Source organism: Dermacentor silvarum, unplaced genomic scaffold, assembly GCF_013339745.2.
Source record: "Dermacentor silvarum isolate Dsil-2018 unplaced genomic scaffold, BIME_Dsil_1.4 Seq479, whole genome shotgun sequence".
Taxonomy (NCBI): Eukaryota; Metazoa; Arthropoda; class Arachnida; order Ixodida; family Ixodidae; genus Dermacentor; species Dermacentor silvarum.
Window position 1 is genome coordinate 243,969 of NW_023606300.1, and position 16,016 is coordinate 259,984.

Here is a 16,016-nt window from a genome sequence, read left to right on the forward strand (position 1 = left end):
GTTATATGCAGGTTCGGCATGAAAATTCGAAAAAGAAACACACACCGTATTTACTCGATTCTAACGCGCCCTCGATTGCAACGCGCACCCGTTTTCCGTGACCAAAAGAGAGGGAAAAAAAACCTTTACAGTACCGTGCACCTCATGCTTTCATACAGAAATACAACTATCGCTCAAGATTTACTCCCAGTTTTCGGGCTAAACTGGGCCGACGAGCGAGTGACACGATGGCGTCGTATAGTGTCACCTAGTGTCAGGTCAGTGAAGCGCAGAGACTTGCGCAGTAACCAAAGAGTGGCGCTGCCAGCGCGCTGAAAAAAATGTTTTTTTCCCCCTTCAGCAACATCAACTAGAAAAGAAGAGTGCCAGCTTGGCGGGCTAGGGCAGGTGCAGCAAGCGGCGGGATCAGGCTTGAATGAAGGGAGAGGGAAAGGTTACGCTCGCGGCGGCAAGATCGCCGGGTCGAGGGACGCACACGTGCGCTCGCTCTTGCCTCGCATTCACTGTGAATTCGAGTGCGCCAAGCGGGTCGCCGCCGCTTTGCATTCCGTCGCGGCGGAGAAGGTGCTTCCAGCTGCTGCTCGCGGAAAAATGACAAAATTTGGGGAGAAATCTCTATAGGTTGTCGGCGGGGAAAATTCGTTATTTCGAGGGGTCTCCCACTACCACTTCGTTGCGTAGACGTCTCAAATACATGTGCTTCTATGGAGTAACGGCAGGGAATAGCAAAACTTCGTTATATCTTGGAATTCGTTATATGGAGGTTCGTTATAAGCAGGTTTAACTGTATACATTGCGGTGGTGTTACTTAGTAGTGGTACGTAAAAACAGTGTAACAAAATAATCTGTAGCAGTATCTGCAACAGGAACTAGAAATGTGCAGAAGTAGTAGCGAATACAGTGCAACCAATGAAATCATCGGGTTGTTCTGAGCATTGCACCCGTGTCTGAACAGAACATCACTGTCTGCGAATTTGTGCCATGCTCACAATCGTGACAGTACATCGAAAGGTTAGACAACACTCCACTGGTCAACAGTCATTTGTGCTCATTTGATCTCTGATCGATGCAACAGTCTGTCTACTCTGAATGAAAGCGCCCATAGCTAAAAGGAACTCTATGCACTAGTTCTATACGGCATTTTGCAAGCTTGTTATGCTCCATTTCGTACTTAGTAGGCAACATTCTGAATACTAGACATACTTCTCTCACTGCTTGCATTTGCAACCAATAAATTGTGTAGTAATACATGAAAGAAAGACTTAGCTATGCACCACACAGTATTTGTTGCATAAGTCTCATACGTTTAATTATGTTGCAAAATATGAAGCAGAAGGTGTCACAGACCTGAATCCATTTACCATGGAACGAGCAGAGCGACACATTTCTATGTCCAGCAGTCACAGTTTATGGCTTGCACTCACTACCAAAATATGGTATGTCGCATACTGGAAGCACAAGCAGGCACAAATATGTAATTTGACATAAGCTTAAGTCCACAGGTTGTAGTTATAATGCATGCAGTAAGTATTCTACATAAAGTGTCGCAGATCATTAACAACTCCACTGCGGAACAAGCACAGAGTGATACTTCTATGACAGAACTATTTGACGTAGCTTCTGCAGCATTGCCTGCTCATTGTCAAACAGAGTATAGTGCGCATTGCATAACACCTGTCAGCTCTTATCTTTCCATTCAACTGGTCTTTCTTTCTCTCTCCCTCTATATACAGTTAAACCTGCTTATAACGAATTTCCATATAACGAACTCCTGGATGTAACAAAGTTTTTCTATTCCCCGCCGTTACTCCATGAAGCACATGTTACCTCTACGTAACGAAGTGGCAGCACGAGACCCCCATGAAATAATGAATTTTCCCCGCCGACAACCTACAGATTTCGCCCCAAATTTTGTCAATTTTGCATGAGCAGCAACCGGAAGCACCTTCTCCGCTGTGACGGAATGCGAAGCGGCGGTGTCGCACTTCACGCGCTCGAATTCACGGCAACTGCAAGGCGAGAGCGTGCGCACGTGTGCGTGCGTGCGAGCGTGCGCGAGGTGGGCCTGCATCCCTCGACCCGGCAATCTTGGCGGCACGGGCGTGACCTTTCCACCTCCCTTCATTCAAACCTGATCCCTCCGCTTGCTGCAGCTGGCCTAGCCCGCCAAGTCGGCACTCTCCTTTTCCAGTTGATGTTGCCGAAGGAAAAAAAATTTTTTTTTTTCAATGCACTGGCAGCGCACTCTTCGGTTACTGCGCAAGTCTCTGCGCTTCACTTCACTAACCTGACACTAGGTGACACTATACGACGCCATCGTGTCACTCGCTCTTCGTTTCCGACGCCTCACACTTGTGCGAAACGACACACGTCCATGCATCCAGTACCTGGTGTGACATTCCAAGGATGAGTGCTTCGACGAAAACGGAAAATGGGTGCGCATTATAATCAAAGGCACGTTAGAATCGATTAAGTATGATAACCGTTTCTTTTTATTTTTCGTGCTGAACCTGCATATAACGAAGTCCTCTTTATAATGAAGTTTTTCGGGAATTTTGTCAATATCTTTATATCCAGGTTTAACTGTATATTGACACGTAGACATGTTTATCTTTCACCGGTGGCCGCTTTCCACCGGCTAACAAATGTTGAATGTTATCGCTTGGCGCAGGACGCGCCTGCATTGGAAGCTTCTCGAACGTTATCGATGCTTCTATCCGTCGTCTGTGGTCACCGACGCTCATGTAATCTGATTGTATGAGCGACGCGAATTGTCTAGAACTTTCTGGAAGACACACGGGCACCAGGGATTAATCTGAAACTTTCAATGACTCACGTATAAAAGCCGACATGGTTCGCCGCTGATTAGATTTTTGACGATCGCCGACTGTGTTTGCCGCTTTCGTTGTGCTTCGAGCGTAGCTTGCTTTTGTGGCCACAGGTTCACCCAATAAACAATCAGTTCCGTCATACACAGCTTTTACGACTGTTTACTTCAGCGTCACTGCTACGTGACATCTGGTGGAGCTGCTTTTGTGTTCATGCACCGGACGCCCCCGAAAAGCCGTGATCCAAGCCCGAAGACAGTACCAACGTTGACCCGGATCATCGAGTTAGCCAGGGTACGATACCAGCCCCCGGAGTACGGACTTCTTCCCGAGAACACCAGGAAGTGCACGGCCATGACCGCATCAACAATGACAGCACCAGTGCCGCCTACACCGACCGTGTTACAGCACCCCGAGAGCCACCGATGTTCCGCGGATCAACATTCGAGGATCCGGAAAGCTGGCTGGAGACATACGAGAGGACCGCAACGTTCAACAAATGGAGCGACGACGATAAGCTACGTCATGTCTATTTTTATTTGGATGACGCTGCTCGGACCTGGTTTGAGAACAGAGAGACCACCCTCATGACGTGGGACCTATTTCGTGAGAACTTCGTGAGGACCTTCACGAGTGTAGTAGGAAAGGAAAGGGCCGAGGTTCTCTTAGAAACCAGAGTGCAATTGCCGAATGAGAACATCGCGATCTTCACGAAGGAGATGACTCGCCTCTTCCGCCACGCCGACCCCGACATGTCTGAAGAAAAGAAAGTTCAGTTCTTGATGCGGGGTGTCAAAGCAACTATTCGCCGGATTGATGCACAACTGCCCAACACTGTCGCAGAATTTGTTTCGGAGGCTACAACGATCGAGAAGACGTTTGAAATGCGCGCCACGCAATACAACCGCCGTGCCCTGACCAACCACGGTGATGCTCAAGCCCTAGGCGCCGACGACCTGCGCGAGACAATCAGAGCGGTCGTTCACGAGGAGCTGCAGAAGCTCTTTCCCAGGTCGCAGCCTCAAGTGGCATCTATCGCCGACATCATCAAAGAAGTTCATCGTTCAGTTGGAGTTCCCGATGTGCAGCCGCAATCGCCGCAACCCCAGCAGGAAGGGCAGACCTACGCCGCCGCGCCTGTCGTCAAGGCCCCCCTCCGCGCTCGAGCCAGGGCCCCGTAAGCCGCAGTTCCGTCGTCCACCACCGCCGCCGCCGCCAGCATGCCCGCCGTCGCCCAGCGTAGCTACCCGAGAAAGACGGACATTTGGCACTCCCCCTACCACTGCCCGCTCTGCTATCACTGCAGGGAAGCCGGCCATGTCTACTGCCGGTGCCCATACCGCAAGATGGGCCTACGAGGGTTCGCCGTCAACGCGCCATGTCCAAGAGCTTGGCGAGCGGCCACGTGATATCGCCGACTACATCGCCGGGACGCTACCTGTCACCGCAGCGCCGACCATACACTGGACCAGCCCGGGGCCGGTCCGTGAGGTCCTATCCGGGAAATTAAAAGCAGCAACTGATGGAGGTACGGTTGCTGTACAACGCAATGCCAAAGATCTTCTGCCGCCGCCGAAGAAGATTCGCGAATTATCACGACGACATATCACCATGCCTAGCAACAGCCTTGACAACACTTCGCTGCCAAAAGACGACCTTCCGACGTGACGTAGCAGCAGCAAAGTAAGCCGACGCAGCTGTGATCCGACGCCACGACTTTACTGTAACGCCAGACGACGGTCTACCGAACTAGACATACTAATCGATGGCCCTAACGTCACCACTCTCGTTGACACTGGAGCCGATTATTCCGTCTTCAGTGGCGCGTTCGCCGCCAAGTTGAAGGTGAAGACTGCCTGGCAAGAACCCGACATCGGGACAGCGGGAGGCTGCCTAATAACGCCGGCTGGAATGTGCACAGCGCGAGTCATGGTAAACAAGCGCACTTACCCGGCGAGCTTCGTAATCCTGCAGCACTGCTCCAGGGATGTCATCCTAGGCATGGACTTTCTAATCCAACACGGTGCAGTCATCGACTTAAGGTCCGAGTCGATAACGCTTTCAACGCACAACGCGATACCACCGGATACAGACATCAGTTACCATGCCTTGAATGTGCTAGAAGAACAAGTCACCGTGTCGCCTCGCTCCAGCATAATGATTTCCGTCGGTGAAGTGCCTGCAGACATGGAGGGCGTCATCGAGGGGGATCATCACTTACTGCTCGACAGTGAAATTTGCGTCGCTAGAGGCATTGCTGAGCTACGTGAAGGGAAAGCAAGAGTGATGCTCACGAACTTCAGCCACGAATACAAGCACATTAACAAAGGCACCACAGTCGCCTACATCGATGAAATAGTACAAGCGAGCATTGCTTTTGCCTTCACGGACTCTAGTGCACCTGCAACGATGACTGTGGTACCTGAACCAACTTTCGACGTCAATCAGAACCTTCCCAGGCATAAGGAAGAACAGCTAAAAGTACTGCTCCTGCAATACAAGGACTGCTTCTCGTCGTCGTCAAAAGTTGGACAAACCCCTGTCGCCAAGCACCGCATCATAACCGACGAATATGCACGCCCACTCCGTCAGAGCCCGTACCGAGTTTCGTCACGTGAACGCGAGGCCATAAGGCAAACAAGTCGACGAAATGCTATGCGACGACATCATCCAGCCGTCCAAGAGTCCGTGGGCGTCCCCTGTGGTGCTAGTGAAGAAGGAAACAACCCTACGTTTCTGCATCGATTATCATCGCCTCAAAAAAATCACGAAGAAGGACGTATACCCTCTCCCACGGATTGACGACGCCTTGGATCGACTGTACAACGCAAAGTATTTTTCATCGATGGACCTCAAAACTGCCTACTGGCAAATCAAAGTCGACGACGGGGACCGGGAGAAGACTGCCTTTATAACACCAGACGGACTGTTTGAGTTCAAGGTCATGCCGTTTGGTCTTTGCTCGGCACCTGCGACTTTCCAACGCGTCATGGATACAGTACTGGCAGGCTTGAAGTGGCAGACTTGCCTCGTCTATTTGGACGACGTGGTGTTTGCCTCAAGCTTCGAGGAACACCTTCGGCGCCTTGAAACAGTTCTTCAAGCAATCAAGACCTCTGGACTCACGTTAAAGCCAGAAAAGTGCCGCTTCACATACGAGGAGCTCTTGTTTTTGGGCCACGTAATCAACAAGTCTGGAGTGTGCCCTGACCCACAGAAAACAGCGGCCATCGCTGACTTTCCTCCGCCCGCCGACAAGAAGGCAGTCCGTAGATTTCTTGGACTGTGCGCCTATTACAGGCGCTTCGTCAAGGACTTTTCACGGATCGCTGAGCCCCTGACGTACCTCACGAAGGCCGACGTCGAGTTCAAGTGGTAGACGCCGCAAGTCAAAGCATTTGAAGAACTGAAGTGACGCCTGCATTTGCCGCCAATACTTGCACATTTCGACGAAAATGCCAATACCGAAGTGCACACCGACGCAAGCAGTGTACGACTCGGTGCTGTGCTTGTGCAGAGGACTGACGGACTAGAAAGGGTTGTAAGTTACGCTAGCCGGTCGCTGTTGAAGGCGGAAACAAATTATTCCACAACCGAAAAGGAGTGCCTCGCCATCATCTGGGCTACATCAAAGTTTCGCCCCTACCTCTATGGCAGGCCCTTCAAAGTTGTGAGCGACCACCATGCCTTGTGTTGGCTAGCTAACTTGAAAGATCCTTCAGGTTGCCTCGCACGATGGAGTCTGAGACTTCAAGCATTTGACATCACCGTCATTTATAAGTCTGGGCGAAAGCACTCTGACGCCGACTGCTTGTCTCGCGCCCCCGTCGAACCGCCGCCACAGGACGACCAGGATAATGACACTTTCTTGGGGCCCATCAGTGCCGACGAATTCGCCGAACAGCAACGAGCCGACCCGGAACTAAGGAGCCTTGTAGACTACCTGGAAGGCAAGACCATCATTGTGCTGAAGGTGTTCAGGCGAGGATCGGCGTCGTTTTTGTTGCAAAACAACGTTCTCATAAAGAAGAACTTCTCGCCTCTTCGAGCCAACTACCTCCTCGTGGTACCCTCAGCATTGCGCCCCGAAGTTCTGCAAGCTCTCCATGACGACCCAACGGCTGGACACCTCAGTTTTTCCCGCACGCTCGTGAGGGTACAAAAAAAATACTACTGGCCTCGCCTCTCTATTGACGTCGCCCATTACGTAAGTGTCGAGACTGTCAGCGACGCAAAACACCGCCGACAAGGCCAGCCGGACTTCTACAGCCTATCGAGCCACCTCGCCGACCGTTCCGTTCTAGCAGATCGGGATGGACTTACTGGGGCCTTTTCCGACGTCGACGTCCGGGAATAAATGGATCGTCGTAGCTATGGACTACCTCACCCTACGCCAAAACAAAAGCCTTGCCCAAAGGCAGTGCCGCCGAGGTAGCCCGTTTCTTCTTCGTTGAGAACATCCACCTGCGTCACGGTGCCCCAGAAGTCCTCATCACCGACAGAGGTACGGCCTTTACGGCAGAACTAACTCAAGCCATCCTGCCATCAAGCCATCCTGCAATACAGCCAGACAAGCCATCGCCGGACCACCGCCTACCACCCGCAGATTAATGGCCTCACCGAGCTCCTAAATAAGACCATCGCCGACATGCTGGCAATGTACGTCGACGTCGAACACAGGACGTGGGATGCCATCCTTTCGTACGTGACCTTCGCATACAACACGGCCGTGCAAGAAACGACGCACATGGCGCCGTTCAACCTGGTCTACCGTAGGAACCCGGCAACGACGCTTGACGCCATGCTACCGGACGTCACCGACGAAGAAAATCTCGATGTTGCACCTATTTGCAGCGTGCCGAAGAAGGTCGACAGCTCGCCCACCTGCGCGTCAAAAACCAGCAGAGGAACGACAGCCGACACTACAATCTTCAACGACGCTACGTCGAGTACGAGCCCGGCGACCGTGTTTGGGTCTGGACTCCGATACGCTGACAAGGACTTAGCGAGAAACTGTTACCTCGCTATTTCGGACCCTATAAGATCATCTGACATATTGGCGCACTGGACTATGAGGTCGTGCCAGATGGTATTTCGCAATCACAGCGGCGCCGCGCAACGACCTGAAGTCATCCACGTGGTGCATCTTAAGCCTTTCTACGCCCGCTGATGAACTTAGGTGCTTTGTTGCTTTGTTATTGTTTTTTTAATTTATTTTCTTTCTGTACGCATGGTGTTGTTTTCGCTTTTGTGTTTGTAGCATCGGGACGATGCTTTTTAAGGGGAGGGTATTGACACGTAGACATGTTTCTCTTTCACCGGTGGCCGCTTTCGACCGGTAAACAAATGTTAAACGTTATCGCTCGGCGCAGGATGCGCCTGCTTTGGAAGCTTCTCGAACATTATCGATGCTTCTATCCGTCGTCTGTGGTCACCGACGCTCGTGTAATCTGATTGTATGAGCGACGCGAATTGTCTAGAACTTTCTGGAAGACACGCGGGCGCTAGGGATTAATCTGAAACTTTCGATGACTCACGTATAAAAGCCGACGCGTTTCACCGCTGATCAGATTTTCGACGATCGTCGACTGTGTTCGCCGCTTTCGTTGTGCGTTGAGTGTAGCTTGCTTTGTGGCACAGGCTCGGCCAATAAACAATCAGTTTCGTCATACACAGCTTTTACGACTGTTTACTTCAGCGTCACTGCTACATGACAATATACACACAAGTAAAAATTTGCCTATTTTCCGAACGTTTCACCCAGGGTCCGGCCTTCAAATTGAATTATAGGTTAAACCTAATTTTGTTATTTTTCGAGCCAAATAATCATCTGTTTATGAGGCTTGCCATAGTGGGGGACACTGAATTTACTTTAACCACCTGGGAATCGAAATTAAAGTGAATGGCTTTCTTTGGCTTTTTCGGCTGTTTTTGTGATTGGTTGGTGGTCAGCAAGGAAAACCTTCGTTCATTCGCTCGCTCCCCCTCTCTTGCTCGCTTGTTCATTCAGGCTACTTCCTTACATTGACAATCATTATCATTGTTATTTTTTTTCACAATTTTTGTGCACCGGAATCACAGCACGCAAGTGTACGTGTTACAGCCATAGCTGTTGTGGGCTCACTCCCCTATCGTTCTGATATCTACCAGCATCCATTGAGGAATCAGAAAGCACTTTGCAGGCCCATAAAGAAATGAAGAAAAATATGCAGTGCCCCGGGTGGATTCGAACCTCGGTGCCAGAGAGTACAGTCGAAGTTTTGCTTGTAAGGCGCTCAGCCAATGGCTACAGAAAAGAAAAATACTGTGCCTGGAGAGCGCTGTGACGCTGTTAGCTTTCCCCTACAAAGCAGCACCAACAGAAAAGAAGTTAAATGAAGTCAGTGGTAAAAGGCAAAAACCAGGACAAGGAAGAGGAGCCTTGTCTCCCCACTTCACCCCAAGGAACTCTTCAACGAATGAAGCTTTCTTCTCGACAAGACATAGCTCTGCGTGCATCTGCAAATGTTTACTCCAACCATGGTGAAGGCGCAAGAGCACTAAATTTCTCGTAACTGCAGGTGGCATGACAGCTGAAGCAGGTTTTAATCACGAGAACTCGGCGTTTCTGGTAGGGCTGTAGTCTGTGGACAAAATTTTTGAGGGTAGCCAACTAACAGGTGTGGAAAAGGTCGGCTCTCAGACGCACATATCATATATGTATCTCAGCTGAAATGCTCGGTGTGTTCTTAGTGAACGTTCCCGAACTTTGTTGATTGTGGCTGCTGCTGTCTTGCCAAATAACTTGCACAAAAGATAAAAGAATGAACCTTTTCCACATCCCTGTAAGTCGGCTGCCCTGCAAAGTTCCACAGAACTCCAGAAATTCTCGCCCACATGCCAAGTTTGAGCATTTATAAGTGGCATTTACATAAATGAGACAAGCAGCGCCTAGGAAGGCGATGTAACTTTGATTCAATAGGAGAGGGTAGTTCAAGATTGGAAAGTTCCTCTCGCATTATGCATGTAAACGCTGGCGTATTGCACTGAAGGAGAGAGACGACTGCCTCCATGTGCTCTGCTCTCCTCCACTCGCCAGTTGAACGCAAATCAGAAGGCAGACGAGAATGTGCCAAATGTAAACGTTGTCACGAAAAGTGAATTCTATCTTGCCTAGCTCTGAACCATTGTCAGAACCCCGGGTCCCATTGTCCGATGACCGCATCGACAATGGCACAACACTTAGCCTTTCCACCTTTGATTCACTGAGCCTCGAAGTGGTTTTTAACAAATTTGTTTACTTTGATAGCCAGCCTGTGCCCTGTGTACGTGTGGCAATGTTGTAGAAGAATGATGGAGACTGAAGGAGGACACCGCCATTACATATGCGAAAAAGAAAAGGTTTAGTTACTATTAGAGGGCAGTGAGCAAAGAAACAAAGTGGAATGCGCGATAGTAAGCAAGAGCGCACATGTGCTCAACAAAATAAAGTATACAAGTAAAAAAGAAAGAAATGAGGTCTACACATCGGAAGACAAAGAATTGGATGTTACAAAAGCAACACGGTCTTTTACAACTGCTAACCTGGTACCCGCTCCACGTGCAGGGCGGCCGGGATGAGCCACCCCCACATGACAGTAATCGAAAATAACAATGTAACGGAAAAGAAAGAAAAAGTTGTCTGCAGACGATAACATAGTCCATCGACTGGTGGTTGTGCTGACGAGTCAATTCAGTGTCACTTGGCAGCTGTCCAATGATGTCAGTCGACCAACGCTGGGTCCAGCAAAGCGCTCTTGCGTACAACGTGTATGCGCGACACTTCCTCCACTTAATGCTTTCTCAAGGTAATCCGGGTGATGTCGGGCCAGGCGTTGGGCCCAATGGAGCGCACTGCAGCACTAGTGCGATAAACAGTTTGCTCCAGCTGTTACGCAAACTCATGACACTTCTGCTGTCTGCGCCCACCGCTGGGCAAATATTGACAGCCCACACAGCCGAAAGTTCTCTACCCTTTCTTTACAAATGCCAGCCATTGGTCACAAGAGAACGCCACACATCTATATCGCCAAGGTTGCACGCCAGAAAATTAGGCCCCCAGAATTGACAATGCCTACTTACACACGAAGGTTCTTTTCCATTTTTGCTACCACTTCAAGGAATTGGCAGGACCCTCTCACTCTTCTCGCACTAATACATCTAAACACCCAAATTTTAAGACATTTTTTGACTTCCATCATCCACCACGATCATGCACCAACTTATTTCGATTTTGCCGTCGAGTTTGAGGGAAGAAGGAAAGGAGATGTTTCATGGCCACACATTTCTGTTGAGAGGCCCTGGCACTTATATTCCTTGCGAATACGAGTCACACCATTGAAGTACTGGCTCTAGCACCTTCCCTTGTTTGACTCTACTTGGCCACTTCATGTGAATGGAAGAAAGAGAGGCATTGGGAGGGGGGGGGGAGCATGGCTCAGCGCAGAAAGAAGCCACCATGTGCAACACAACTGCAATGAAGCTAGAGAAGGCCGTTGCACGCATGCAGGTCTCTGAGTTTGCCTCGTCTAGGAGAAGTGGCATTGAAAAAACAGGACGTGTCCTTGTCTCTTCACAAAATATCCATTCAGCTGGCAAACACCAGACGCCCGAGTGGCGCTCAGATTAGTACATGTGAGAGAGAAGAGTGATTGTGGAGAGGGAAAGTGGCTATTTTGTGCAGCCATCTAGAGATTCTGGTACAGTGTACCTTCAGGATGCATGGCTCAATGCCTTGGGGAAGGAGACAAAAAGAGCCAGATAAAGGCCTGGGAGGTTGGGGAAGTAGGGCAAGTTGTGTGTCCCCTTTCAAATGCCTCCACTGTAGCCCATGAACAAAGATCGGGACCATGCATGCCTCACTCTATCAATAATGGTCCGTGGGCTCTATGACATATGCTGTCGGCTAGCGACATGCATTCATGATGCACCTTGGGAATGTCGAGAGTAAATTATGCTAATAGTCAACACTGCACCCCTCTTGCTGGCCGTTGTTCAGAGGTCAGTTGTCACAGGTGCGGCCAGCAGAGTTCTCCGCTTTATTTCTTCCTTATAACAAACATAAATAAACACTTTTTCTGGAATTAGGCATGATCGAGCTGATGCTGACATGTAGGAAAAAAGACCAGACATCGTCTGATCTTTTCCGTTTTTACAACTTTACAATGCATGGTTGAAAACTTCAGCAGAGGTTCTTACCTTGCAGAGTTTCACAATAATTAGTCGAAGCTATGTGTGGTTGGTGGTTGCCTGAAAGAATTAATGCAAAGGTTCTTATTGACACTGCTGCAGCCATCTGCAATGCAAAATGGCCTAACTTTGTAGAATTATTGCAAAACATCTGAGCCAAAGAAAGACATCATCACTGTAAGATGACTTGGTGAAGCCATTGTGTGGCAGTGGCTACAATACGCTACAATGGCTTCACCAAGTATCATCCGAGTAGCCCAAGAACAAGTTATTTTAAGAGGACTGGTGGCTGAGGAAGTTTGTATTCAACTAAAGGCCTTTAGGCAGCATGAAAAGGCAACCACAAAATGAACAGCCCTGGTGGCATCCATGTGCTCACTTTTTGTGGTAATCTTTTCGCTCACTGCCTAACATTTTAAGATATCATAGCTATTGCAACTTACTTATTCGAAGCACTGTCACATACAAGCCCAAAGTCTGAAAAATGACGTTCTCAGCTGGTAAGAATTAGTTTTCTTTATTTCTTGAGGATCTCTTCACCCAGTGGTGGGCCTTTTTCTCCCTTAGCTGAACACGTGGTGGCAGAGCGTGCCGGAGGGCAGCCGGGTGGCTTATGGCCTGATTGCAGCTAATGCAGTGGTCTTCCTGCTGTGGCGGGTGCCTCGGCTGGAGCCCATTATGCTGCGATACTTTGTCTCCCATCCAGCCTCCAGTGAGTGACGCACGCCATTGTCTGCTTGTCTGTAGCTCCCACCATGCTTGTCAGTTTCTTACGTGCACTTCTAATTAGGGGGTGCAATATACGAAAATTTCTAATATTGTTGAATATTGCTATATTCGTATTCAATTCGAAAACTAGGTATTCGAAAATTTTCTAATATTCGGTTGGACGCGAGTATTCGAAACAATCGAATATATTCTGGCTGTGCGGGATCAAACACGGTTTAGCCCTTGCTTCTGTCTAATTTAAGAATGTGTGTCGGATTTTGTGCTGAACGTTGTGATAGTTTTGGGCTGCTGGACAAAATTTCACCTGTAAAGCACGCTCAGCCACTGACCGCCACAGCTCGGCGGGAAAGCCCTCTTTACAGTAATGAGGGACATGGGTTTGCTGACAGTGAGTTGCTCCTTTTGCAGCACCAGCCCCAATCGTGAGCTTATGCTTGACAGCAGATTCAATGAGTGACGACTATTACAGGGTCAAATGCTTCGGGGTTTGATGTTGTATAATAACGCATAGGTCGCGAGAATAGATAGCTAGTGGGAATTACTCAATTTTTTAAGTTAACGTGAACGAAATGATCTTTTTAGTAAACAGCTTACTAGTCTAATTTTTTGCCATTGACATTGTATTTGCAATTTTACAACCTAATAAAATAACCTAACCTGCTATAAATGCATGTGCAATAAATATCGAATGATAATTATTCTATAATGATCTTTTTAGTATAACTGCTTACTAGTCTAATTTTTTGCCATTCACATTGTATTTGCAATTTTACAACCTAAAAAATAACCAAACCTCCTAATAAATGCATGTGCAATAAATATCAAATGATAATTATTCTATATTTGATTCAGTATTCGAAACGGAGTATTTGTATTTGATTGTATTAGAAAATTTCGATATTTGCCCATCTCTGCTTTTAACCCTTTCCATGCCAACTTTTGTTTCAGAAAACCACCAAAGTTTTCCAAATTTTTTACGAGCTTACGAGATAAGCTTTTATTATTGTGATGTCAGCAGCTCATTTGTTATTTTCTGATGTCTTTTACTGTCAAATTTCTTCTTTCATATTTGTGAGCTGCAGATAGGCAGGGGTTCGGAAACAGTCTATATGGTGCTTGATGTTTCTTGAACAGAAGTCAAATGTGTTCTTTTTTTCGTCCATGCGAAGCGTTATTACTGGCGCAGCAAGGAAAGAAACACAGAGACGCTGGCAGCAAAACATTTTCCTCAAGCTGCGTCCACATGATACAGGTCACTACATACTCTAAATCTTCCTCGCAATCATCAATACTGAGTTTAATCTCCATACATGACTTGCTAGAGTTTTCACGGTCTTATCTTTTACAGGAGGGGAAGAAATCGCCAAAACACCACAAATTTCAGCATTAAAAAAAGGTGGCTATCGTTTCTGCAGCCACCTCATTCCACGCTGGCATTTTCAAAACCCGTGAGAGTCAGATTTTCGCTGTGTTTCTACCAACCGCGTCCTCAAGAAAAATGTTTTTCTGGGAACCTGGTGCCATTTATTAGCACAGCATTCACACCAAAATGACAAAACGACTGCCACTCGTCTGTGGCACTCAGTGGCAAAAGCAATTCCCTGAACTAGTAAGACTCATCACTGGCATATTTTGGAGGAAACACCTAGGTGATTGAGAGCTGTTCTTGGCATAGAAAGGGTCAAAGCCTAGCTATCTTTGTGGAGCGAGATGGGTCTTGACGCTGTAGCGGTTAGACATGTGAAGAAGGGGAAGAAATGCGCAGAGGAGGTCACTGAAAGGGGTGATGTGGAGAGTAGCAGGGTATTTGTAGTGAATTGCACCGACTGATTGATTGCGTCAGTGACCGGCATCGTCGCTGCTGCGGCAGATGCACACCTGCGCTCGGTCATGGCAGAAGGGGCACGTTGTGTAACGCTGCAGAGATGGCTCCAATTGGAGTAACTCATTGGTGAAGAGTGACGCAGTGTAAGAAGCTGCTTTACCCAAAATGCGAGGAGATGGTCGAACGGTAAGAAGCTTTGCTTACTTCAATAATCATGTTAAAGGTGTCTGCAAAATTTTCTCTTCATCCAGTGCTCATAGTACCATGCCATTTACCATACTTGCACGAATACAACATGACCATCAGACTTGAAAAATAGCATGGGGGTATACTTCTGATGACGCAGAATATTTTGAAATTGTGTTCTCATTTTATTTAGTTTATTACCACATTAAGGGCCTGGCGGCATTACATAAGGGGGGGGGGGGGGGTGTACACAGGCAGAAAAGTAATGATGATATATGGTTTAAAGAAAGTAGAACTTAAGAAAAAGACTGCAGTGGTTGAGAAAAAACTAATAGAACGGCAACAACAGACAAAAAGTACATTGCATCAATACAGCATTCATTGGTATGAAACAAACTTGTTTTATGGCACTCGGAAAAAGCTAAAGCGTGGCCAGAGTTTGCTTGAAATGACTGGTTAGTTTCTCTCAGAAAACATTGTGGTCAATGCAAGTAACAACATCATCTGGCAAAGAATTCCAGTCTACTGTTGCCTTGGGGAAAAAAGAAGGGTTCATCGCTGAGGTGTGGTCATTTATACGTGCTAGCGGACTACTGTGGTTCAAGCTAGCAGATAGTCTCAGGAGTGGTCTGAGCAGGACGTGACGTGACTGTGAGTGATAGTAAAACATGTGAAGAAGGCACAGGCATGAGGTCATGCTGCACTGCTGCACGACGCAAGTGAAAGTAGGCCGATAGTTTGTTTTAATGAAGTGACGGTGGTGGTGTTGAATATTGTGACATAATAAAATGCGAGGCAGGATGTTCAATGGCATCCAAATCAGTGCGTAGATATTCCTGAGAGAGGTGCCAGATAGACTATGCATATTTTAGTTGAGCGCGAACGAGTGTAAGCTAGGTAAGTTTTTTTTAACATCAGGGGATGCTATTTTTAAGTTGCACCAAAGATGCATGAAGCATACTACAATTACTAAGCAAACCTTGCAGTTTGTGGGATTGAGGGTTGCGCCAGGCTTCACTGCTCTGCCATCCCTCGCCATCGTTCCCACTGGCCTCCTTCTCCGCCCGCGCCGCCTAACCGGTTCCCGCGGTGGCGCTGCGCACGCTGCGGTTGGCGGTGAGGCGGGGCGCTGACGTCACTACGCGGCCGGTTGTCGGCCGCTAGCGGCCAAGCGTGCACTTCTCTCCGGGACCAGCGCACGGTACGTTCATGCTTTCCTCTCGTCCGCCGACACCTTTGTG

The 16,016-nt window shown here is 48.3% G+C and overlaps 1 protein-coding gene across 1 annotated transcript in view; it reads left to right on the top strand.

The window, feature by feature from the left end:
- Positions 1–16,016, top strand: part of LOC119435135 (presenilins-associated rhomboid-like protein, mitochondrial) — a 64,450-nt gene that overhangs the window by 6,147 nt on the left and 42,287 nt on the right. Inside the window, exon 3 of the mRNA XM_049659715.1 lies at positions 12,603–12,747. Within this exon, the coding sequence (XP_049515672.1) occupies positions 12,603–12,747 (145 nt within the window). The remainder of the gene's footprint in view (positions 1–12,602; positions 12,748–16,016) is intronic.